General features: G+C 35.4%; 1 protein-coding gene across 1 annotated transcript; it reads left to right on the top strand.

Moving 5' to 3' along the window:
- On the top strand, window positions 1–26,385 carry Smp_173470 (hypothetical protein; the record flags this gene model as incomplete). The annotated part of the gene is made up of 13 exons (XM_018794851.1): window positions 1–113; window positions 1,477–1,773; window positions 2,818–3,245; window positions 3,889–4,112; window positions 6,491–6,805; window positions 8,812–8,867; window positions 9,041–9,436; window positions 9,890–10,665; window positions 16,278–17,337; window positions 21,051–21,398; window positions 23,043–23,316; window positions 25,048–25,167; window positions 26,269–26,385. The coding sequence occupies 13 exons, from the start codon at window positions 1–3 to the stop codon at window positions 26,383–26,385; spliced, it is 4,524 nt and encodes a 1,507-aa protein (XP_018649222.1).
- Between the last annotated feature and the right edge of the window lie 1,333 nt (window positions 26,386–27,718).

Genomic DNA, 27,718 nt, shown 5'->3' with positions numbered 1-27,718 from the left:
ATGGTGAATAACTGGGGTGCCAAAAAAATAAGTGAATTCTCTGTGGGTAATATACACATAATCTTGTATGGATTCTTGTATATGATTTGTGCTAGCAGTTGCGAAAGCTGTCTGTACGTTTTGAATTGATATAAACCATCTTAATTCCAGTCACACCTTACTTTTCTTCACCACTTTATACCTAGATGTATTTACTTTTTCGATATTAGCTGGTGCCTTCATCCATTACCGTACACTAAATTAGGCTTGAAAGTAATTTTTAAAAATCACTAATTTCACACAAGTTCGTGTTTGGAAAATTTCTAATTTGACAGGTCACATCCGAAATCCTGGTTAGTAATAATGATGATCTGTTACCAACAACTTCGGATTATCCTATCTCGTCAAATCGTTCCCGAAAACCATTTACAAAGAAAGAAAGCCTTGCTATACTGAATTATATTCAAGATAATAATTTACTGTCGTAAGTTTCCCTTATTTAAAAGTCATAATAGGCAGCAATGAGTTATATAATCCTAGAAATGTTACTATTATTTAATTTATTAGTTCTCTTGGTGTTGGATATACAGAAAGGTATCCCAAATGAGCACGGATGTGATTCTCTCATTAACTGTCTATTTATGGTCATTTGTTTCGTAATCTAATCGAGCTATGTGTACTTGAATTCCTTTTTGTAAAATTAATATAATGCCAGGATGTTTGACTGAAATGTTGAAAAACCAAAACACCTAATACCAATGCTATAAACCTGACAGTAATATTGGTACATACTATATGATTCTGCATAAAAATTAGTTACGTTTAAATTACCGCGATCGCTCTCGAGCCACTGTACGTTAAAAAATATTGTTTTTTATCACCACAACTCTGGAGTGGACGAAATATGAATGAAGATCTTTAAATTCCTAAAAATGTTTTAAAATCATCTGTCTCATTGTTTTTGACAGATACGGGGTGCACGTTATGATCAAGTATGGTTCAAGCTGCATAAAGACATGCCAACAGTTGTCGAATTTATGCTTCGTGGATTGTCTGGTTTTCGCATTGGATGGTTTCTCATGATTTTTCTGTTTTCATATTATTGTCCTGACAATTCATTTTCACGTTCTTTGGACTGGGCACAAATCGACAATCATTTAGGATGAATCCCATATAATTTTTACGTATTAGTACTTTTCATGCTTACTGAGTGCTGTATTGTTTAGTTGACTAAACATAATTTTTGGCCACACTTGTTTTACCGACTCCTTGTCTATTAAGGATTAAATCGAAGAGCAATTCGAAACGTGCTGGTAGCGATAAACGGCTAATTAGGCTTTCACTAGAATTGTTTGTTTTCCGAAAGTCAAAATGTTGTAAAGACATTCAGTTCTTTCTTTGGTCATCTACTATTAATTCAAACTTTTGTTTGTGTATCTTAGAACCCACAATTCATTTATTAGGCATGCACCATCCTAACATTTGTTTGTCTTTCAGATTTTTGAACAAACGTTCAACTTACAGTCATTTAGAAGCCGTCAAGATTTCAAATCACCGTGCAGAAAGCATACGCAGTCATGTTCGACACGTTTTGCTTCCTATACTTAAAAATCTTCCCATTCAGGCAAATAAGAACATTAATAGTAAAATTATTACCAAAAATGATGAGTGTAAAAATTTTGATAACAATAGTCAAACTTTGAGGAATGGTTCTTCTCATATCGGACGACAGCGATATACTTTGATGGATGATGAAGCGATAATAAAATACTTGTTGGAGAACAATCTATGGAGGTATGAGACATATATTGCTTGACTTCTATTGTTTTGCATAGCCATAGACTGTGAATTTAATCTTTTGGAGTTCATTCATTTTCTCGTTTGAAGTCTTACATTATGTTAATTCGCCTATTTTTGTTTAGCTAAGTAAAGTAAATTGCTATTCAGGACTGAAAAGCAAAACATTCATTCTGAGATTCAACTATTTCTGAGTGTATCGAAGGCATCTAAAGTCGCCACGATTTACTTGAGGCAGGAATAAGTTCTCAGCTTATATAGCTCGATGGTGTCGCCTCTACAAGAGGGTCACCACTGTGTCAAGGTGGTAGCTTCTGTCGGATATCCCTTGTTACAACTATTCTGTCTAGTTATCCCTAGTTTTTATTGTTGTCTAAGATCATTACGTGGTGTAAACTAAAAAAATAGAGACGCCTAACAATTGGTTCGCTTAAAATTTGGTCATTGTTACGTATATTATGAATACTAATTACTTTTACGTGTAAATTAGTCGTGCAGTATTTTTTATGAATTTATGTGCAATTGTCTCGATGTTTCTTATAGGTTATATGTGTTTCCTGTTTAAGAAACCCTGAAATCGCGTACAGTAAGGCATTGAAAAATGCGTCACGTAAATGAGTCAATTATATTGTGAAGAAATAAAAGAGCGAAAGTATGGGACAGTTAATAGCTAAAGGCGCAAACATAGTATTCCATAAGAGATAGGGTTCAGTCAAAAGAAAACGATTAAGTAAGATTTCGTTCTCCTAAACGAGTTATAGTGACTTCTCTTAGCCATGTATGTGAACGTCTCCAGTATCACAATTGAATTCGGTAGTATTGAGAGTTCCAGCCTATTCCAAGTGGGGTGTCGTAGTAAAATCTGCCGGAAATAAAGGGAACCCTTAAACGTCGTAGATAGATTTCTTGCTGAAGCTTAGTACTTCAAAAGTGAACTGCTTACACGCGATAGTAATGAGCGTTTTCGTGGAAAAATTTCGTCAAATAGATGTAATGTTTCGTCTCATAGTTGTTATTTCCATATTCAATATTTCAATTTAGACGGGTAAGAAATCGCGCTTTATGGAAGGAGATGGCTAAGGAAAGTGTAACTAGCCATTCATCAGAATCAATGCGGGCGCGCTTCCGTCACCATCTAATGAATTCGGTGTATGCTCGTTTACTGAAATCACTCACGAAAAGCGAGCAGGTTGAACTTCATGATATCTTCTTTGGAGGATCAAAGAAATATACCAATCCATTGGAGGAAAATAAATATAATGATGGACTCAGTGATGATGGCGTTTGTCACTCATCTTATTCGATTGATGAATGTAGTCTGGACTTGAATAAGTCTAACACGCTTACGACATGTGTGCTTTTCAGTCAATCCCAAGAGAATCACTTAGACAAATCAACTAATAAAGAGACTTCCCCTACAACTGCTCAAGGTGATAAATTTGGGAATGTATTACCAGATCTTACGAAAAGTAAGAAATTTTTTTACAGCATTTAGTATCTTTAAAAACAATTATAATCTGTTTCTAAAACGTAAATTAACACAATTCGTACACAAATGCATAGTACAGTCGATTACAAAAGGAGTAATAAACAAGCCTATCGAATATTAGCAGGGACACGAAATAAATCAATGAAAGGGTTAGTTATGTGTATATAAAAGGCTGATACAATTTCGTGATTGGTGGTTGAATAAAAGGGATAATATTGGTAATCACTCTGAGATTAAATGAGTCGTAAATTGTTGGGATTCAACCCAATATTATTGGTTGATTCACACTTATCGATCAAGGTAAACAGCCTTTGGTGTGAAGCTTGTGAACATCATGGCTTATTTACTCAGCTAATAATCTATTGTTCGGTAGATATTCTAATGAAGTTTCTCCCTCGCTGTCGAGAATTAGAATGTCCACACAAAGTGCTGTCATTCTTTTTTACACGTGTAATGGATAAATACACAAATACATTTCTTATAAGTAACAGTAGAAACTGATATAAGAAAGTATTTCAAAGTAGGGTCGTCTAGTTTTCATCCAAGGTCTCTACTCAGAAAGACGTATCATGAAATCAAACGAATTCGTGTATAATTTTTGTTCTTGTTTGATTTTTTTGCAGGCTTTAGTTCTTCACTTCACGATCAAATATCTGTTGGTTTGTATGAAAGTCCTAAAAGATTTTGTAATAAATGCCCTCGACCACCAACAATCGTAGCAGCAAACAAAAATAAAGCATCAGAATCAAATGACTTACCAAATGCTTCAACCAGTCTATCGTCACTTAACGAGTCTCTGCTAGAGTTGATACAAGGTACTTCATCCAAAGACTCCAGTTCACCGTCGGTAAGTCTTAGTCTATGTTGAATTTCTTTTGAAATATTGTTTACAACGATTGAATAGTTATCTCTATTTTCTGCAAAAGTTGATTTGTCACTTACTACAAAATTCCAAATGTACGTTTTTAGTGTCTGTTGCCTGATTCTATAATGATAATTATGTTAATGAGATGTATAGTATATTTAACCATATATATTCTATCGACTTAACACGTTTAGAACAACGGTATATCAAAAGTTGTATGTTGGGTGACGTATATTATATGTGCTAATCTTGAACGACAGGGAGGCAGATAAAAGATCCAGCTATTGTATGAAGCTTTGGAATTCGACAATACACACCTTTGTAGCCCAGTATCTGACTCCGGTTTGATCGTACGAAAATACTGGGCTATAAAGGTGATGAGCCTAACGTGATAGCCACATATCCACAAAAATGAACGATAATGATTAGGCTATTGGTGTGATAAATCATTCAGAACATAATAAAGATGGTCGGTCTTAGAGAAAGGTTTATTAGATTTAAAGGCATCTACATACATAATAGGAGACGATATCGAATTGGAAAATGTGTGTGGTATGTTCAAATAAAAGTGACCTCAGCTACGTAAATGAGTGCAATAATTAGACAAAAATGACACGAAGAAAGGAACGAGCGGACTTGAACCAGAAAAATTTCACGCTTGTGTATAGTAAAATGATGGTCTAGTGAGTTTTAAATGTCATGATTTAATGTCAATACGAACAGCAATAATAATTCCACTTTAGTTATAATGACACTAGTGTAATAATGAGAATATGATAAATAATATGATCATAATGGAATGATCCGCCAAGTAGATCAATGAGAAGTGTTGATACGAGGACAAAATACCGATAAGATAATGCAATTTGAGCATGTCTATGTCACTGCTATACTAGCTTCTCTGATTGCGTTGGATTAGAGATTGAGTCGTTTGAGTTGCTTGTCAACTAGGTTAGCTACTTAGTTCATCAATCGATGCAGTTATCATTTTACGGCTTGATTATTCTTATCCTACAAACAGAAACTCCATCCCATGTAAATGCAACTTACTGACGCTATTTACTCTATTGCGGCTTACCAGAACATGTCCATATTTTTAAATAAATTAATATATTTGTAATGTCCCAATGAGTAGAAAAATTAGACTTTCTGACGTTTTATTACTCAGTGTAAGCCACTTCTTCAGAGAACAAATAACTAAATAAAAATTAATTCGTCTTGCTATTCTTTATTCTTATATTCTATCGGCACCACGGATCAGTTTTCGTTGCATTCTACTCCACTTATTCTCAAGATTTGTTCCTCTGTCAAGCCCATAAACGATTTATTACTGTTTTTACGGTGTTTTGAATCGCTTATACGATAGTGTTATTTTATCGTCCAGACAGTCACAACATAAGTGCATGTTATTTTTTTTGTACGCTTGCTAATTTGCTCATAATCGCATGCTGACACTCATTTTTTACCGTGACTATATGATATCCATGTATGCTTTTTATATAAGCATGACACTTTCGTATTTTGCACTCACTCCTCACGTGACACTGTACTCTATCAGAAATATTACAAATTATTTCCGCTACATATTGTTAACGTTATGCACATTCCCCTTCAGCGTTACTTTCGAAAACAGTCATTTTTTTCTTCAAATTAATGTGCTATTTTCTACAGGGGTGCTTTGTTGTGTCTGTACTACTATCCAGCGAATAATTTAATTCAGTTTTATAAGTCATTTAAGAAATACTGGAAGTTAATGGACACATACATATTTGCATAAAATGTGACCCAAGTTACATGTGAGTGATTGATAGAGTCAAACATATGGTTGACAGAATAAGTGGGAAGAGTAGAATAATTCATCTGTTGATGGGTTAGAATAAATCACCTTGACGTCTAACAGTATTAATTACTGCACATTTACATTGACCAGTTTACCACACCATGTACCATGCATCAGTAGGACAGCAATTTAAGGTTATGGCATTGGAACGTAAGTTAATCGCATAAAATGTGCTTTTCAGGAGTGTTATAGATTTCAATTTTCAGTTGTTTAGATAATACTTAGCTTACTTTACGTCATAGATACGATAGATTGTTAGCGTACAAATATGAAGGTTATTGTAGGTTTAAAATTAGTTTTATAAAGACCAGTTTTAACAGAATATTTTGTCAGCACTTTTGCCTAGCCTTTTTCTTATGCGATATTTCTTTACCTATCCAGTCTCTTACTTCTCTTGTCTATAGATTAGTCAAGGCTTTCGCCTTATATTGTTCTCATGGTTTATATCGGTGGTTATATTGTACATTTGAATGTCTTTGTTTTTACAACGAATAACCGTATAATTCCTTTTTGTTTTTAGAATTTATCACTGATGACTTCGGATTCATCACTTTCATTTGACCCAATGAATTATCCTGTATGGGTGTCAAAGTTGATAAATTGCACTAGATATATAACAACACCTTTACAGGCTATATTGCTTGTCTATATGACAAATGGTTCCGTTGCAGAAGCGTACAACTTTTTGACTACCGGAAAACGTCGTCCATCATCAATAACGAATTTTAGTCCTCCTCTTTGGTTACCTGATGATGATGAATGTTTAGGTTCAACTGATCAAAACAAGCTTGATGAGCTTGTCAATCGTTTCGGTTGGATAGAAATAGTTGAACGTGTTGGCTTTTTACAAAATAAAAACAATACTTATACTTCTGATAGCATTAAAAAGAAAATAGAATCTCAAATATTTCCTACATAGTTACCGTCTCCTTCATTTCATAAAGCACTGTTGTTAATATTTTACAATACTGTTCAATTTATATTGTCGCGTGTTTAAACAAGATTTTTTATGTTTATTTTTTGTATACATTTTATCTAAAAATTTTAATTGTTGACTTTTATTTTAACTTGTTAACTTTATTTATCGTTGGTTAAAATCTCTGTAAAAAAACATCTTTTTTATTTATCTGTGTGTATGTGTTTGTTCACTATCAAGAAGTGTGTTTTATCCAGTTGATTAATCTTCGAACGAGTAATTCAGTAGAGTGCTTATTATTATTATTAGTTTTGAAGTGCAGAACTTTACTTCATCATAGTATCGTTAGATGATAGGATTCCTTTGGAGGATCAATTACTGGAAGGTCAGCTTGTCATATTATAAAATAAACAATCTAATCGCACACTATTTACAGGTGATTTATCGTATGGTGGAATTTCATGAAAATGAAATACTTTATGTTAGAAAACATCTAAAGAACAAACAGGTTACTAAGGTATATCTTTATGTTTCATATTTAAGTATTCTTATTGCATCGTTTTTAAGTCCAACTTTGTTATGGATTAAGAACAATAAATTCACCGTAACTTAATTCATTACCATGGTGTATAGTGCCGCTATATATATTAAGGAAGCAAATCGTCTTACAAACAGGAATTATAGTTGAATTTGTAAGAAACTGTTAGTCTCAATAATATTCGTCCCAGTAACTTATGACTTTCACACCAGGTACTGCATTTATTGAGCTAGTTCCATCTGATCTCTTGATAATCACAGTAATAATTTTCTTCTCGTCGAAATCATTCAATTAAGTTATACATTAGTATTTATAGTTGTATGGCAAATATATGTCTACAGAAAGATAGAAAAGACTGCATTATAAATTGGTTCGAGACCTTAAATATCAAGAGAGAATTAGTAATAATCAGACGATTAGAGAGGAATAGAAGGATGAAAGAAATGCAAAAGTCACTATTTTATACAGGAGCACTTGATCATCTCTAGACAAACCACTCTAGAGTAGTCTTTCTTCAAAATAATCTACACCGTCAAATGAAGTTGATCGAAGCGAGGATCAGTCAAAATGTTTGCATTGGTGATTCATCAGTTCAAGTCCGAACTCTGCGTGCAAAAACGACACGTCTAACCACTCATCCTTCCTTGAACCTAATTTCGTTCTGTAGTATGTTTTGGTCTTGCTTTTTTTCTAGAAAAATTATTGCTTTGTAAATTTAGACCTCAATCAATTATTACTATCCTCTGGGGTTTTTTCATGATTACTGCTCAGTTATTTTGATTTAGATTATGAATTGACCGATGTTAGACCACCATTGAAAATCTGGAAGCACTGGACGGCCGTTCCTTCCTAGTATGGGACTCCCCAACAGTGTGCACCCATGATCCCGCATGCAGGATTCGAACCCAGGACCTTCGGTCTCGCGCGTGAATGCTTAACTTCTAGATCACAGAGTTGACATCCAACGGTGTTAATATCTAACTTCAACCAATCCAACATCGATCGATTCATGATCTTAATCAAAAACTTAACAATCTCCACAACACCATGCTGATACTCAGTTATTAATATTACCTTTAGGTTTTTCATTTCTTTTCATCTATCAAACAGACAATTATATCTCATAATTCTAACCTGCAGATTATTTTCATCCTTCTATTCTTCTCCAATCGTCTGATTATTACTAATTCTCTCTTGATATTTAAGGTCTCGAACCAATTTATAATGCAGTCTTTTCTATCTTTCTGTAGACATATATTTGCCATACAACTATAAATACTAATGTATAGCTTAATTAAATGATTTCGACGAAAAGAAACTTTTCCTCATTGATTTCTTATTTTTATACAATGACACAATGGATTATTTTAATCATATTCATCTTAAGAGGCTTGCTGAGGATTTTTCTTCAGCTCAAGCTGTAAAGAAAGATGGCCGGATTATGTAATTTTAGGAAAATTGTTAGTGTTTTTATTCATTGTGAAAATCTTTCGGATAAATAATTTTTCTTACGAAGTTCATCGGTTACTTTCGGTGGTGTTCTTGAGCTCACTGCATTCACATTTTTTCGCCAAACCTCCTTGAGAATTTTTTTTCTCTTTTCGTTAATTCTACAGATATTTCATGCATAACGATCCACTGACTCCTGTCCCTTCAGAACGACTTCTTGGACCTGGGTACGGACAAGGTGTATGGCCTTTGCGTGAACGTTTAGCGCTTGCTACTGCTCTTTTAGATGTAGATAACCAGCAAGGAAGTTGGGCTGCCACTAGTCGTCGTATGATGTGTTTTTCCAGACCAGGTCGACCATCTACGTGGTGTTCATCTAAAGCTTGTGCCAAACAATATGCTCTGCTTCTGGATTCCATTGAGTTAGTTAAACGCCAAAAGATGCCTGGAAGTGATTCACAATCAAGCCAGTTGAGTTTAGCTGAACGCGTTGTGAAGCGTTTGAGTGCTGAACGTGCAGAAGAGTTGAGATCGCGAATACGATGTGGTCAGCGTTACTACAGGTGGGCTGTGTTCCACTCATACATTTCAAATTAATGTTTTATCCGTAGCAATCTTATCACCTTTCAGTTCTTACCTAGTAAAATTCAATTACATATTCAAATTTTTCTTCGAAACAGTTATTATGTTATCTATGTTACGCTTATCCTGTACACTTTAAGTGGGTCAATCTAGTCAAGACACATCAGTATATAAATTCAATTTGCTTATTCCAATTATTTCAGCTTGAATATATGAGCAACATCATTAAGTCTTAGATGTTTGTCACATTTTTATATAGAAAGTTGATTGGACTTAGACGACACTTCATTTTCTTTGTTGTATCGGTTTATGCGATCTGTAAGATTTCATTTTATGGTAGTCATATGAGACTGATAAAAATTTCGTTCTGTAGAGTGAAATTTTCCTAAATTTTTAGATCCGTTAACGTTTATCTCATACACCTTTTTTTCAAGTTCGTTAAAAAGCATCATATCCGATGTGGAATCTGGAATGTATGACAGTCAGTTGACGAATTTATTAAATGTAATGAACTCGATCTCAGATTTTAAAATGCAACCAGAAGTTCTTGACGGTGAATTTGTCCAAACAGCCGCATCTCCAAATAATGATCTTTCTCATCAACAGACTTTTGCTGAAAATGATGCAAGCAGTGAACTACAGTCTAAACAACTTAATCAATGTTCCAACAAATTAACTACAGAAAATAATCCTGTTAATAATAAACAAAGTCTTGTTGAATTTTGGAAAGAGATTCAGAAATTTTATCATATTCCTGATTCAACATGGTATTGTGCTCCTGGTCCAATAAATAATCGAAATTTTACAGGAGGATATGGCAGTGTCACGAGTAGATCTCGTCCGTCTGGTGTAGGCTCGCTTAATTTTTCCCGTTTATCAACTTTATTGGCAGAAGCATCTTCTCCAGCTCTAAAGCCTGCTACACAGTTCAGAAATTCGACGAACAAATCTTCAAGTTATAAATCTAGTTCGCATGAAATTGGTCACACAACAGCTGTATCTCGTGCCGCTGAAGCAGCTAAACAAAGATATTTATCGAAGACAAGCAAGCATAAATTATCATCTGCTACAAGCCAGCCCAGTCGAATTAATAAATCTAGTAAGAAAGACAGTAAATCGAAACATTGGCCTAAAAAAATTTCACGCAATAATAAATATGATTATGTTACTACATCCTCTTCCACTTCTAAAGAAGATCATGTAAATCAAGGTAAGCCTGTTGCTTATGTGCTTAATTGATGCAATCACAAAAAGTTTATTATAATTGTTTATCAATCATTTGAGCTCATATTGAAACAATATTTAATGTTTGTGCTTCCAATAACCTCTGGTTATTCAGCTTTAGTTTTCATACCTGGATGTTCCATAGTCAAGCTTCAAAAATTTCTTATATTCTTGAAATATGAGGTTATTCATCGTTTTCTTAATACTCAAAATAAGTGCGGTATCCAGAATTTTTAGATATTTTTCTGTTTAATTGGTGGGTGAGTGTTGCATTTATGAGTATAATTTTCATGAGAAATTTGATTTTGAACATATGATGTTATCCGTATTTGTTTGCTAAGGACATGAACATGTCAGTGTAGTACATCCTAATTTGCCGGTCAAGACAGACAAGTCTAGTGAAAATTAGGTGTTAGAATAAAATCTCTAAGAAAAATTACATGTCAGATTGTACCATTCACTAAATGAACGGAAAAATGGCCGAAAATGATGGGTACTGCACACTTATTGGCCATTAAAAAAACGGACGGATAACCTTGTACTACGTTATTGTATTTTATATTGCCATTGATAAAAATTTGTTTTAGTTTTTCATGACCTTCAAACAAGATGTACTTCTAAACAATGTCATTAGGTCAGTGAGTCCAACTTTAGCAATGATTAAAGAAAATTAAAAGACTGTTGGCTTGAAATCATGTTAATTAGTAATAGTGTAAATCTCATTACCAGAAATAATATATATCAATTAGTTGCTATTGCTTTAAAACACGTGTTCAACCAACCCACGTATATTAATGTAACTAATAAGCGTTTGCAAATTTCGGACACAAGTTTATTTGTTTGTTTAAATCACATAAAAATTTCGGTTTAAATAACCAACTAAAGAACGTGCTGCATAAACTGGGATGACAATTTTGGAGAGAAAGAGAAGAGGAAACAGTGATCCAATCAGTGAATAAAGGAACAGGAATTGTGTATGATAAAAGTAGATAGTATTCCATCTTCCCCATCGCGAAAGTGATGAGAAGAAATACATCTTGCAGGTTTAATATTTAAAACATTTGAGGGTATCCATGGGGCACGTTGGTTCATCGCCGTCTGTCTAATGGTAGGCCTGCTTACACAATGGTTGTAATGGCCGTCTCGTGCGACCTTTGAACGAAAAGTGTCCTTGTAACCTCCCCTACGATGAGTAGGGTAAAGCATGGTTTCGGGAAGTATATTCTTGTTCGGCAAGGCCATTGTAATATTTTTGGTATTTGGTCTAGAACCAGGTTTTGTATATACTTTCTTCTTAACTGGTATAAACTTTTTAGTTTTAACAGTGTTTTTAAGAGCTTTCACATTAGAATTAGGTGTTTGATTATGGGCTTCAGATATTACACTGAAAAATATCGCATTAGTGTCTCCATTAGATATACATTGGTTATCTGGGGTCACTACAGGTATGAGAGACAAACTAGCACTCTGCATTGGTAAATCGGTGCACTGACTAACATGAGATAGGTTAGCTGCACCAGTGGGTTCAGCTGCTGGGGCAACGGGGTTTGTTGTGACCTCAACAATGTTACTTTCGTTTAAGATACGCTTTTGCGTTAGTCTTTGGTTGGTGATTTTGTCTGAGACTATGCGAGCGTTTTTAAACTTCGTAAGCGCGCAGATTAGCTGTTCGGATTCTTTCAACTGTTTAGCTAATTATTGGGAATTGAATCTAAACGAAATAGGGCACGAGTATTTCTGGTGCTTTTTATCAAGTCGAATACATTGGCATGGACTGTCTTGGTGGTTAGTTGCCTTAAGTATCGAATTCCTTACAGATTTAATGTCGACTTTGTCAGGTATGTTATAGTTGTTCACATTATTTCGAGAGATTATTCGTTTAGTAACTTCACTAGCAATAAAATCGATAACGGATTCTACTTTGATCCTGTCTTCAAGTTCCACAGGAACTACATCCTTTGACAACAGCAGTTTAAGGGGTGACAGTGTCTTTAGTTCTTGCTTAAGATCATTATGCTTTAATAAATCTAATCTCTAACCATAACCATCAACTGTAAATCCTAATTCTAATTCCTCACCCTGATTTATAACCCTCATTTGGTCCTAGTTAGTAGTTGGACATTCTCAAGGTCACTTTAACGTCGCTCAAAGGTCGTCCATAAATTATAGTCTCACCATAAAATGTATTCGAGGGTTTGAGTGATATAAAATATATTCACTTATTATAAAGGAGTTATGATTCATTGTATTATTAGAGGAGTTTATTGTTTAAGTTATAGGGTTCATTATTTTTTTTATGCAATAACTAATCATTCTTTGTCAAAATGGATCTGTTGCTTAAAGCTTAATTTTTAGTAAAATCATTGGTGGCAGAACTTGAATTAACTGTGTATTATTTTTTCTGGGGATGTAAATTCCTAAACACAATTTAGTTTAAGAAATTAAGTAAAAGACTATGCATTGATTTTAAATATGATTTTTCTTTCATTTTATTTTCGTATTCATTCAATATGAATTTCATTCATTTGAATCTTAATAAATTTCCATTCATAGTAATTTATACTCCATGATTGTATGTTCACGTAATGACTGTACAGTTTAATAATTTATGTAACTAATAATTTATTTACTGATTTAAACACATAAATATTGGTACAAGGGGGCACCAGATATATATGCGCCACACAAATCTCATTTGATTTGTGTAAAGGCTGTGATACTGTCCGGGTGCCCAAACCGAAGCAGTTGGTTTCCTTAGGGGGCCATACCCGAAGCCTTTGACCTAAAGGTCTGATCCACAAGGCAGTGGAGCGTCGTGAGATGTAGTCCCGTGGTAGCCGGTGACCAACGGTTGATTCATACGGCATTTGTTCCTTCAGGATCCTGGAGCCCGTGTGTATCATTGGTTTGGAATCAGGGTTTTCCAACTCCCCTAGGTGAACTTTCCGTGTCCACCAACCTGGTTAAAGCGCCGGACAATCGATTTTCGTCTTCTCAATTTCGTAAACAACATCCCTGCCACGAGAAGGCAGTGAGTAGGACTTCTCTAGCAGAGGCTATATATTCGCGTGGCCATGTGAGAGCATTTCGAGAATAATAATCACCAGATTCAATTGGTGTATAACTGAATGAACTGCAATGTAACTTTAATTCTCCTGGCGTCTTTACTAATGAATCTTCCTTGCAAAGTTATTTTTGGGATAATTATGGCTAAGAAGAAATGAAGCTGTCGTATCCTGGTTCAAAGAGGCTTTAGAGATACGACGAAATATACCGAGATTTAAACTTCCTAGGCATAATAGATAAAATAAAATGTTCTATCCTTAATTTGTATTAAATTCTATTGAAGCTGGTAACGAGGATGCCATTGAAGACTTAAGTTAAAGTATAGTTTTACTAAAAATGATCTTAATATTCAAAGGTACTCACAAGAACTGTGTTCTATGCTACTTATGTCTGTCGACATAAGTAGTATGTGACGTCAGTCGGAAGTGGAAAACCTGACAACAGAAGGTTGGGATGATGTAATAGAAGAGAACGGGATCAGAAAGTAATTGGTATGGCAATGAAGGAACGATGAATTTTGAGACAATTGATAAATGATTTGCAGATGAAGTACTGAACACGTGGTTTTCACATTTGATGAAAGAACTCTGTAGTTTTTTACTAAAATACATTGGTTGTCCCCACATGAGCTCTCGTTCACTATAGTACTACTGTAGTGTCGGTTACTATGTTAAGCCCATATAACTTATTCTAGCTTCTAGACAGGCCAACTTATCCATTCTTCTTGAGTCACGTTTTGACCTTGTGAGTTGTTCACCTATCAACCCTGACTGTTTTTATATGAGCTTATGTGCGTTTACTTCTTATCCTGTTCATCACATGTCTGTAACTTATTGTTGTGTGACTTTAAATGTTGAAGAAAAGCGAATGTCCGGCGCTTTAACCAGGTTGGTGGACACGGAAAGTTCACCTAGGGGAGTTGGAAAACCCTGATTCCAAACCAATGATACACACGGGCTCCAGGATCCTGAAGGAACAAATGCCGTATGAATCAGCTGTTGGTCACCGGCTACCACGGGACTACATCTCACGACGCTCCACTGCCTTGTGGATCAGACCTTTAGGTCAAAGGCTTCGGGTATGGCCCCCTAAGGAAACCAACTGCTTCGGTTTGGGCACCCGGACAGTATCACAGCCTTTACACAAATCAAATGAGATTTGTGTGGCACATATATATCTGGTGCCCCTTTGTACCAATATTCATGTGTTTAGATAAATAAATATTGATTCACGCTTAGTTAAATCGGGTTGACTCACACACCTTCTTCATTTCGCTTCGCTCTCTTCTCCTCTCTTTATTCCTCTGATTGTCTGTCCAGATCAATGATTGTGCAAAATATATGTATTCGAAATTCTTTCTCGGATTTAATTTATTTGATTCCATTATTCACTGATGCGAGTTAAGTCGATGATTATTTACGAGGATTAACGACTCATATATTTTTACATGTATATCTCAACAACAATCAGTCTTACGATCCAACCGTATTCAGATCCCAAGCCACAAAAGTAGTAAGCCCGTCGACAACATCGCACGATCTAATCGGAGTCAGATTCAGGGCCACTAAACCTCTACATATTGGGCTGTACTGAAAATCGAGTTCAGATTCGTGTTGTGACATAGACCTACGAAAACGTTAGCCTAATATTTATGGTTGCTAAAGTATTGTGATTTTATGGTGACTGTTTATTGTAGAATGTCAACAGATTAGTGATTAAAAACACTTGTAACCTTTGGTCAAAGCTTCGAAACCCTTCTCATCTACCACGATTTTAGCAGTTATATAGTTTTATTAGTTCTCTAACGCGAAAATGTTAGCTGATAGTCAATAACATAAAAATGTTTCTACTATAGACCTGTAATGAAGTTCACCTATATTTATATTAAATCGTCTTCTATATTTATTTTGTTTTGGTCTTAGGTATCTTTTAATGTCAGTCAGTCAGTTAGCCTCAACGTAGGACCAGGCACATATATGCATCGGTTCAAGTTGCCATACCTCGTTAGCACAACAAGATGAACACCGGATTCATAGAAGTAGTTAATTCAGTGGTGGTAATATATGAAAGATAGGTTGTATATAAGGATATATTATAGGAAGGAAAAAAGTTATGAACCAATTTTAATCTCAAGGTTTAAGGGAAGACAGAGAGTGTATACACCTACGTCATTGTGATCGATTCTGAGCCATGTCACCTAGAGTCTCCAACCATTGGTTACGATAGTCACGCGGACCCCAACCAGGTAGTCTGCATCTGCCAATATGGCTCTTTTAATGTAGTCTTATTTTTGTTATACCTTCCGTTGATAGATCTTTGAAAAACGTATTAGCAACTCTGAACTAATGCTTAATGTACATAGTAAACAGTAGAGTATGACCATGATTATTTGGTTTTTATGATCTACATTGCCTATATTATAAATTTCATCATTTTATGAAATTTGTCTGTGTGAAATTTTATTTCATATTAAAGATGTCTTAGCTGGATAATTTAAAACACTATTGTATCTATTTTCTGCTGTAAACCTAGATATCACTCGAAAATCACAGCCATCGGATTGTAGACTATCTCACCAGAAAAGCTATAATAGCATCTACAAAAAGTCTGAATCTGAGAAACAAGAACCTTCCGACAGTGAAACAGAACAAGAAGATGAGGGTTCTACGTGTGATGAATCGTCAACAGATAAACAAATTGATACACCTTCATCAACGCCATCAACTGTTGCAATGTGTATGTCTGATGTAGAAGATTTTTTAATTCGAGATGATGAAAAATCAGAGAAAACTATTGCCAATGATGATAATGCAACCAACTCTACTTTAGACAACGATAGACCTGCCACAACAATACCTGATGAAGATGGGATTGATGGTTATAATTCTGAGAGTGAAAAGTTGACTTTATCATCAGATGCTGTTTCTTCTTTGTCTACAGAAGCTGTAGGTGAGACAGACTGTCAAGTTGAAGAAAAAATTTCTATTTCTTCCAGTCCTCCTGTATTTGTAAGTACAACTAATGTGCCTGGAATTGTAGCCGAGGTAGAACTAAAACTTGATAATTTGAATCAAAAGTCACCTGTAGGCAAAGAGTTTGCTATTTCAAACGAGAGTTTACCTACTGGTAGTAAGTTAAACGAAACCAATAATGATTCTGAGAACGAAACAGGAGTACCGATTATTACTGACCTTCATTGTTCCACTGTGTCGCCTGTTAATATTAAGATTCCAGTAGAGAATTTAACCATCTTGGAGTCGAAAAATTTTATGAATGTGGAAAGTAAAATGGCTCATGAAGTTATTAACAATTCTCATGTCACAGAATCTTCCAACGTTGGACCGTCCACATCTAAACTTGAGAATGGCTTAGATAAAAAACTTGGTCTTTCTTCAAATTTCGCATCACAACGAAGAGAAGCTAGCAAGCCAACTTCGAAAAAGGCTCCTTCTTACTCAATTTTACCCTTTCTTATCAAAACAGGAAGTAATAAGAGTTCCCAGATTATCACTTCAGATGAAAAATGTGATATGAAGGTTAAAACTAATGAAAAATTGGATCTGAATGTGTGTGAAAATATGATGAACGAGTGGTAAGTTTGGGGTCTGTGTACTTTAATAGTTTTTAAAATTTTATGTCTGATTGTTATAAGGTGTTACTTTTTGAATGATTAATTGTTTTTAAATACTCACATTTACTTTTTATCTCATACTCTTTTCTAATGGTTCAAGTTGATATATAACTTATTGTGAAGTTACATCCCTAGTCTTAGTATATTTCCTATATATTCCTTTACTGTCTGCACATGTTCTTCTGCTTAACGTATTTCATTAATCTCCTTTTTGTGTCTCTACAACGTAGTTAGGTGACCAAATAAATCAGTTCTATATATGTACTTAAATGACAACTCCGTTTGTAGCTCTTCCAGAGTTACTGCTAGTCCCAAGCCTGGGTGAAGGAGGGAGGGTTGGGAATCGGGTCAGCAACCTCATCCTGTAGAAAACAATCTTGCTAAAAAACGCCAGTCAGGAAGGATCTTCATCTAGAAGAATTATGACGACTTAAAGTGAAAGACGAGATTCTTCAGGAATCACAAGGATGATGCCTCTTTTAACAACCAGAGCAACAATTAATATAGGTATATGGGATGTTCGGACAATGTGGGAGACCGGGAGTACCAGCCAAATAGCTGAGAAAATGTGGAGAAACAAATTGGCAGTACTTGGGATAAGTGAAGTCCGTTGGACACAAGTTGGACAGGAAAGGATAGATTCAGGAGAGGTTCTACTGTATTCTGGTCACGAAGAAAAAAGTCCTCCGCACACTCAGGGAGTTGCTCTGATGCTGTCCGAAGAAAAACGTAGGGCACGTATAGGATGAGAATCTCATAGAATCAAGATCATAAAAGCATCCTTCAAAACAAAGGAGAAAGGGAATCACAACGAATGTTATCCAGAGAAATGGGCTCACTTATGATGGTAATGAAGACGATAAAGATCAGTTTTATGAAAGGCTACAGTCGATCGTAGAGAAGTGCTTAATAAAGGATCTCATCATCCTGACCGGTGACTTAAACGCCAAAGTCGGAATGGGCAACTCCGGTATGGTGATATCATAGGACAACATGAACTGACCAGGAGAAAGGAACGAAAACGACGAGAGATTTGCAAACCTATGTTCATCCAACAAATTGATTATAGATGGCACAATATCCCCCCCACAAACACATACATAAAGCTACATGGGTCTCATCGGATCACACTACGCTGAACCAAATAGATCATATTTGTATCAATAAAAAATTCAGAAGGATAATGGAAGACGTGAGAACCAGAAGAGGAGCTGACATAACTTCATATCACCATCTGATTGTGACTAAGATGAAACCTGGCCTAAGGAAGCACTGGACAATTGGGGGAAACAACACTACGAAAGTTTAGTACAACCTGCCCAGGTCAGTACAATGTTGGATGAAGATTAGTGGTGGGCGGCTTATGCTCTTCCACGAGGGGTAGCAGTTGTAAGTAAGTAAGTACTTTGGTGACACGGATCAATAAGGTTGTTTATCTTCACAGTGGTGCAAATGAATTCACTTTTTCTCTTCCTCTCAGTAAGTCATCTGCAAATTAGGACCAGGCACAGATGTGCATCGACCCAAGTTGCCACACCTCATTAGCACCACAAGATGAGCACCACATTCATGGAAGTAGTCACTTCAGTGGTAGTAATATATAAAGGAAATATTGTATATGAGGATATAATACAGGAATTAAGAATTAACTCGTAGAAAGAAAGGTATAAAGCAATTTTAATCTCACGGTTTAAGGTCTAACTTGACAATTACTTACCCGGTGATCTCAGCAAATGCTGGCAATATTTCTAAGACATCTGGTAACTTACGAGTATCTTTCACTCTTAACGGCCACGTTTCGCAGTCGTAAATTAGAACAGAGCGAACTGCTGCGCAGTATACTCGTCCTTTAATTGATATACGGATATCTCGACTTCACTATGTGTAACGTAAGTTGACAAAAGCCAAACGAGATTTCGGAACACGGGCTTTCTCTTCCTCTAATTCTTAGACCGCAATGTTTTTTTCTTACTTTTTGTCCTTCAAATTAATTCATTTTTTTTCTAATTGTATTTATCCATGTTTAATCTTTCTCAAATTCACTCATACTGTTATGTTTTGATTCTTGCTATGTGAACTTGTATTAGCACACATTTGTTTCAGGCTCTATGCAGATTATAACTGGTTGATGTACATCGGATATTATTATATAAAAACAGCAAACATATAACTAATATTTCAGAGTGTTAATTGGCTATTTCATAAGTCACTTAAGACTGGTATCTATAAATACTTGTTAAAAATAAGTGAGTTGGGAATTTTATTTATATTCAGTGACATAAATTCATCTTCGAACATATCAAGTGCTGACACAATATTCTACTCAATTATTATCCTGTTATGTTTACTTTTTTATTATGGACTTTGTCTAGTATACAAATGTGAGACTCTTAATGTTTTCTTTCTAACATTTGATTCCAAAGTTTTATTATAGACGATCGCATGTGACCATTCGAATGTTAATTTTCAGAAAGTATCCATCACTACTGCATAAATACAAGTGAAGTGGAGTAGGATTTACATAATTGATGTGTCAGTCAAACCTGTCATGACGTAATCATAAAGAGTAACTAAAAGGAATGAATGAATACATTGAACTACCATGATACTTTATGTTTGTAATTGTGGTTCCAGTAAGATAATAAATAATATTTTCATTTATCTCTTCTCCTCACAGCTCAAAACATCATCTTATAACTTTGTAGACTTGGACTAAATTTTGTCATATTGTAACTGTTTGTAAGCTTTGAGTGCCAGTGATACTATCCGACTACCCGTACTGAAGTTAGCGAAGCGACTTCTAAACATGTCATATGTTGTTCGAAAAATAAGTGCTCCAAAGACTAAGCCATCGGGTTTTGTTCTCTCATCACTTTGTTCTAACTCTGTTACTCCATTTTGACATCATATATTAGGATAGATAAATCAATATTCATGTAATCGAAATATATAGTTAGTGATGACTAGTGACTTTCCTCGTAGGGCTAAAGTTATTGTTGTTGAGTTGTGCGATCATGCAGTTAATGTATCACCATCATGCTCCCATGATAACTTGGACCGAAAAAAAGCATTTGACTAAATTGTCAGCAAAATCCTCAATGTCTGTTGACATCTGTTTTAAATTTCTATCTAAAGTAACCACGTTTACTTGTCGAAAATGTTCCCCGTCATTTATAAGTTGGCATACGGTGAAAATCTTTTGTAGTGGGAATAAAAAACAACATTCAGAGGTACCATTTCATGATTGATACCAACTGTTGCACTAACACTAAACGTTAGTAGCTTGACTTCATAAATCTATGTATCACAAGGGATCAGTCATAATAAACATAGGATCTGGGACATATGTGGATCAGTTCAAGTCGCTCCACAAAATCGTCACAGTGAGGTGAGATCAACAAGATGGATAGTTAAGGTACCGGAGTAATTGTAGTAACATTGATCATAAAAAACACTAGATATTGTTTAAAGGGAAGAAATGAAATAAAGTGCTTAAAATAATATAGAAATTCAAAATTTAGAGGAATATAATAAATTAATGCATTTTTAATTTATTTTAAACCACATTGTCTAAAGTTTCTAGTGAAAGCCTTTTATGTATGTCCTTACTGTTGGGAATATATTTATTTCTTTTATGTTGAATTAATGATCTTTTTTCTTGTTTTGCTTCAAAGCAATACGGATCAGTTAAATACTCCTGTCATGGATTCAAGCACTCCTATTCATTCAAATAATGAGTCTGTTCAGTTAAACAACTCATCTATTTCATCGGGTTTTAAAAACCACAGTCTTCGACTTCGACTTAGTCGACAAGGGAGTCAACTTATTGTTCTACCTCTGTCTGACTCAACCGATAGCTCATTTCAAAGTTTAAATACATCGCCAAAGGAAGCAGCTTTCGATAACGAATGTCATGATACTAGTTGGTATTCTTGGGCTAATCAATTGTTATCTAATGGCGAGCGGATTGTAAGCGCATGGATGTTAAACAACGAATCTATGCTACTTTCTCCTCGTTTCAAGTATGCTTGTTGGGTCATATTTACGTTATTTTCCTTGTCGCAATTTTTTGTACTAAATACCTAAAATTATATTTATTTATTATTTATTTAAACACATAAATATTGGTACAAAGGGGCACCAGATATATATGCGCCACACAAATCTCATTTGATTTGTGTAAAGGCTGTGATACTGTCCGGGTGCCCAAACCGAAGCAGTTGGTTTTCTTAGGGGGCCATACCCGAAGCCTTTGACCTAAAGGTCTGATCCACAAGGCAGTGGAGCGTCGTGAGATGTAGTCCCGTGGTAGCCGGTGACCAACGGTTGATTCATACGGCATTTGTTCCTTCAGGATCCTGGAGCCCGTGTGTATCATTGGTTTGGAATCAGGGTTTTCCAACTCCCCTAGGTGAACTTTCCGTGTCCACCAACCTGGTTAAAGCGCCGGACAATCGATTTTCGTCTTCTCAATTTCGTAAACAACATCCCTGCCACGAGAAGGCAGTGAGTAGGACTTCTCTAGCAGAGGCTATATATTCGCGTGGCCATGTGAGAGCATTTCGAGAGGGAGAGCGGACTTCCCCCACTCTCGGCTATACCTGGGCATTCGGGGCTAAAATTATTTGGTTATATTTGAAAGCAAATAATTTGCTTTGAGTACATTGTTCGTTTAACGTTGGTCTAATAATTGACTTATAATCGATGATCGGATGGTTGCTGTCTAATTCCAATTATTTGTACAACTATATTTTGTTCATCTATTAGACTCCTTAAGGGAAGTTTGTGAGAATAACAAACTAAAAGCATACATTCCCTTGTTTTTTTAATTTAAAAAACTTCAATAACATGTATGTATTTAGTGGCTGACAGGGTGTTGATAATATTCTTCTTTTAACCGCTTGAGTGATTACTGTTATTGTGACGATTACTAACGATATAGGATACTCAGTGGTCGAAACAAAGTTGTTTATTTGAAATGTACAACTTAAGCGGTAAAAGAAACAGCGAAGCGAAAGAATGAACTTATGAACGTATATAATATATCCAGTAAATACTTACATATATGTGCGAATGAGTTGTCGTTAGCTCAGTGTGTATACAAATCGTTTAAGCAATTAATGTTTATGTAAGCGAAATAAATATGAAAGCGGATAGGTACATATAATCATACATGCTCATTTTAATGAGAAAGTATATGTAATTTAATTATATGAAGGTAAGCATGAATTATTAAGAGCCAAGATAACACATAAATTATTCCAGAAGGTTTAACTAGTTTGACAACTACAGAGTTGTTCACATTTGGAACTTTTGAATATCCTTGTCAGTATTGTTTACCTTGAACTTAGAAATCCTTTCTGTAAACATCAGAGCACTACCAACTTAACTACTGAACTGCGAGACGTAATATCCGCACAACGCTCTTTGATAAATAAGGTGGTCAACATTCTTCGGAGTGTTGGTTAATCCAGCTAGCTTTGCCCCCTCTTCGATGAAACTTATATCTTGTTTTTATATGCTTAAATACTACCTTGTTACTGACTATTCTCATCACTTGTAATTTTCAATAGCTATAATGATAAAGACTTCTATTTCACGCTTTTAAAAATATTTTGCACTTTTAGTTTATGAACTGTTTCCATCCTATTCCTTTTAAAATACAGAAATCATACTTCACCCTCCGATTTGAAGGAACTGGTTCATGAATTATTGAGTCCTATCATTAGTGACTTAAATAATGAGTTAATTAAGTCCAAGTTACAGTTTGTCCATAGATTGTTAAGTATACTTGCTCATACTGTCATGACTCGAGCAAGTAATACTATTCGAAATCTCGTAGCTATGGAGCTATACCATCAATGGTCTGAACAACTGCAAACAAATTTATCAGAACCTGACTTCTCCTCAACCCCCTGTTGTTATAATTCGAAAACACCTGTGAGTATTTTCAAGTTATTGTTTTACTATATCATATCTGGTTGTTTTCTAGTTTTAAATCTTATTACGATCCAGTGATATCATGAGAAAATTTGAAAATAATCCAGAGTTCGTTGCTCTTATTGTCTGTATACAACTTAACTAAATGGTATATGCTAAATCTTATATATAGATTTCTAACTCATTACTTCGTTTGTATGTTTGCCCTTATAAATAATATTCAATGACTATCGAAATTCAAACAAAGCGGTCTTGATGAACCCACAATATGCCAACATTTTGTCCTTGTCGCAAGACTTTCGAAGTCATTATTTTTGTTCAAGAACTATATTCAGCCAATCGTTAGCTAAGTACAGAACTTTGCTCATATATGCATCGGCTCGAGATGCTATTTTTGCCTAGAACTCAACAATCAACTTCAGCATTGCTCGTTTGGTAATCTCACCATACGCAAGTATTACCACTGCCTAACTCAACGGATAATATTATCTGGTGTAAGAGAAGAATGGAAAATAGCTAGGGACTGCCAAATCAAGATGTGTCACCAGTCTATTAGGTAATTGAAAATTGGACAGACATATTAGTGGGCGTAGCCTACTTAGTGTGGAGTCCTCATGATTATCGTAGCCAATGGTTAGAGACCCTGGGTCATATGGCTCAGAATCGTCCGGAATGAAACAGATGTATTCATTTGTTGTCTTTCCCCAAAATCTCTTTACACCTTTTTTCCTCTTTCTGTTATTAATCCTCTCTATTACTTCTACTGTTCTAGGATATATTTCGAAATAATTTCATTTTGCTGTGCTGACGTGATATGACAACTTGGACCGATGCATTTGTATCAGGTTCCACATTAATGACTCAAACTTACACATACATACACACACAATCGTCCAGTCATTTATTTTCACATCGTGAACTTTTCACATGATCCACTTTTAACTGACTTATGTTATTCTATTTACTAAAGTCAACATGCGAATATGATTTGATTAGCACAGTATAGGTTTGATCTCATTTGATTGTTAAACGTTATATATTTTATAGTTGAATTCCTGAGTCAATTCAAGCTAGACCACCATGGAAAACCTGGAAGCACTGTACGACCGTTTCGTCCTAGTGCGGGACTCCTCAGCAGTGCGCATGCACGATCCCACCACGCGGTGTTTGAACCCAGGACCTATCGCTATATACTTCTTTGATGATTATGATCATTACCTTGAAGGAGTCCAGACAAGTTTGCTGGACGAAACGTTGGAATCATTTTAAATTTCAATCGCTGAGATTACTTCAAATATAATTTTCGCATACAATGACTTCTCTATACTCGGCGCCCAATTTTTATCAAACTATTCGTTCTAGTATTGACGAATACTTGTATAAATGAATTAACTGTTTCAGTTATGTATTGTTACTATCTAGTAAGCTTTCAGAGTGTGTTTATTCAAGTCTCGATGAATAAAATGATTTATTAGTTTTTATTATTGTGTTTGATGAACTAGTAAGTTTACTAACTTCATGAAGTTGGTCCCATTAATGTTGACGTTTAAAATGACACTTAGCCACCTGAATATTGCGCCATCCAACTTTTAGAATACAAGAGTAAAAATATCGTTCACCTGAACAGCAAATTTTCTCCATCACGCTTTATCAGATTTGTACCTATTTCAATAAAAAAGACAGCTTTCGTATATTCTTACTTAATCATTTTTTTATCTTTTCAAATTTCAGCCATCTTGGTCAGTCGAAATAGAAGATAATTCATTGAATACCTGTAGAGATCCTCCTACTTTAACACTTGCATCTTCATCCTTTAATTCATCATCGTCTCAAAAATCCAGTGAAACTGTGGTAAGTTACTTTTACACAATTATCCTAGTTTACCTACTTACACCTGTTACTCCTCATGGAAGAGCATTAGCCGCCCACCACCACTCTCCATCCAACCTTGTACTGTCATAGGCAATCCTTTCCAGTTGGTATTCTTCCTCTTCATGTCTGCTTCCTATTCCCAACGTAGTGTGTTCCTCGGCCTTCCTTTTTCCCGTCTCCCTTCAGGATTCCAAGTTAGGGATTACCTCGTGATACAGTTTAATGATTTCCATAATGTATATCCGATCCACTTCCAGCGTCCTTTCCTAATTTCCTCTTCAGCTCGAACCTGGTTTGTTCTCTCCCACAGTAGGCTGTTGTTGATGGTTTCCGGCAAACGGACATTCAGTATCTACGCAGACAATTGTTTATAAATACTTGTACCTACCTTTCTGATAATGGTTGTAGTAGTTCTCCACGCTTCAGCTCCATACAGTGGAACTGTCTTCACGTTCGTATTGAAGATTCTCACTTTAAAGTTAGTTGACAGTTGTTTTGAGTTCCATATGTTCTTCAATTGTAGAAATGCTGCCCTTTATTTGCCAATCCTCACCTTTACATCTACATCGGATCCTCCTTGTTCATCGATGATGCTTCCCAGGTAGGTGAGTTTCCCCACATGTTCCAGAGTCTCCATCGAGTGTGATTGGGTTGGTGTTCTTCGTGTTGTATTTGAGGATCTTGCTTTTTCCTTTGTGTATGTCGAGGCCTATTGATGCAGAGGCTGCTACTACATTTGCTGTCTTTATCTGTATTTGTTAGTGTGTATGGGATAGAGGGGTTAGGTCATCTGTGAAGTCCGAATCGCATAGTTTCATCCAAGCTGTGCATTATATTTTTGTTTGAAACTACAGGCAGAGCACTGAATTGAAAACTAAAGTAATACTAATCAAAAATCATACTCAGAACTTGGTCTCAAAATCCCGTTTTAACACCAATACAACCGACGATCCAACATTGATTTCAAACTTGTTATTTTGTAATTTTAACTGCCTTGTTTTAGTAGTGCTTCGTTCAGTTCTCCAAATAAATCTTTAGGACGTAATGAACATATATCTTTGTTTTCCTCTTATATTATAGAAATCTATTCCGCTAATTCTGCTGGAAGATCGTAGTATGAATACTCCAACTGAAAGTGGAAAACGAAAACGGAGCCATTCGAGTGTTGAAGACAATAACGATGATTTAGACATTTAAATTTAGTTCTGTACATCATATATCTCTCAACATATCTATTAATACCTTAGCATGATATCTATCGTGACCTAATTTTATTTTGTATAATTTTTCCCATCGATAAATTTGGATGGAGCGTAAAGCTTTATTCGAATTTATATTCTTTTCTCTTATAGATGATGACATTATATGCATTTTTATTTCAATGTATAGTAGTACTTTATTTGCATATAGAAATTAGATGTTATGGAATTGATGTTCTTTGAATTTCACCTTTCAAATGATCTCATTATATCTGATGCATTTCGGGCAACATGTTCGGTTTGTTCAATGCGTGGACAACCTAGTGTCATGTCGGAAGTCGTATCTAACTGAAGACGAATAGGTTTTCCATTCACTAATAAGTTTCCATACTTTCGCTTACTTTCAGATCCAACTTTTAAAGTCGCAAACGTGCTCTTGATTTAACTCCGTAAATATCGCCTCACATTTTGCACCACGACATTTCGACTCGTGTCTGTTTTATTGGCAGTGACTTTCTCTATGACCAATGCGACGACAATAGCGGCACTTGTGATTCTTGAATGGGCATGATTTCGCAAGATGCCATTCTCCACAAAACCAACATGGTGGTGATGGTTTGTCAGCAGGTTGTTGTGCACCTCCTGCTGTGCCTCTTTGGGGGATTTAAAGAATTTGACTACATTTACTGACCCGAAATCGGGAAGTTTTGCCTTCTGTTCCACCATTGTGACATCATGTTTGAGATTTAACAGACGTTGATATTCGGTTGTGACCATTTAAAAAATATTAGGTTTTGCTCGATGCTCCCTAAAATTCTCGTATGTCCACATCAGGATTCTTTAATCCACAGATGAATATCAAACATTTAAATTGATCTGCTGCAGTTTCATTAATATTAAATCGTTCACATTCTCGACTTCATTTTCCAGCATAGGTGAGATAATCATCGGATGGTGATTTTGATATTTGAAAACACTGATAGCTTACGTTGAATAATAAGGAGTGCTACCCAAATGTTTTGATAATATTTGGACTGTGTCACTATAATATAAATCCCGAGGATTTTGTGGCATGTGAAATTCACATATTATATTCACGTGTTCCAATTCTTTTCAGAAGTGCACTTTTGCTGCATCATCGAGATTTGAGCATTCTATGCAGAATGTCTTCGAAAATAAGGATTGAATATGATACTAGATCCAGGATCATAGTTGGCTTCGCAAATAGAAATTACGATGCTTTCATATTTATACGATCGAGAGATTGAAGTCAAATGAAATGTGAGCTTCTACATCAGAAAGCTTCATTTAATTTGTATTGCTCTACGCTT

This window comes from Schistosoma mansoni, chromosome 1 (genome assembly GCF_000237925.1).
Source record: "Schistosoma mansoni strain Puerto Rico chromosome 1, complete genome".
Taxonomy (NCBI): Eukaryota; Metazoa; Platyhelminthes; class Trematoda; order Strigeidida; family Schistosomatidae; genus Schistosoma; species Schistosoma mansoni.
This window is presented reverse-complemented; position numbering and strand designations above follow the sequence as displayed.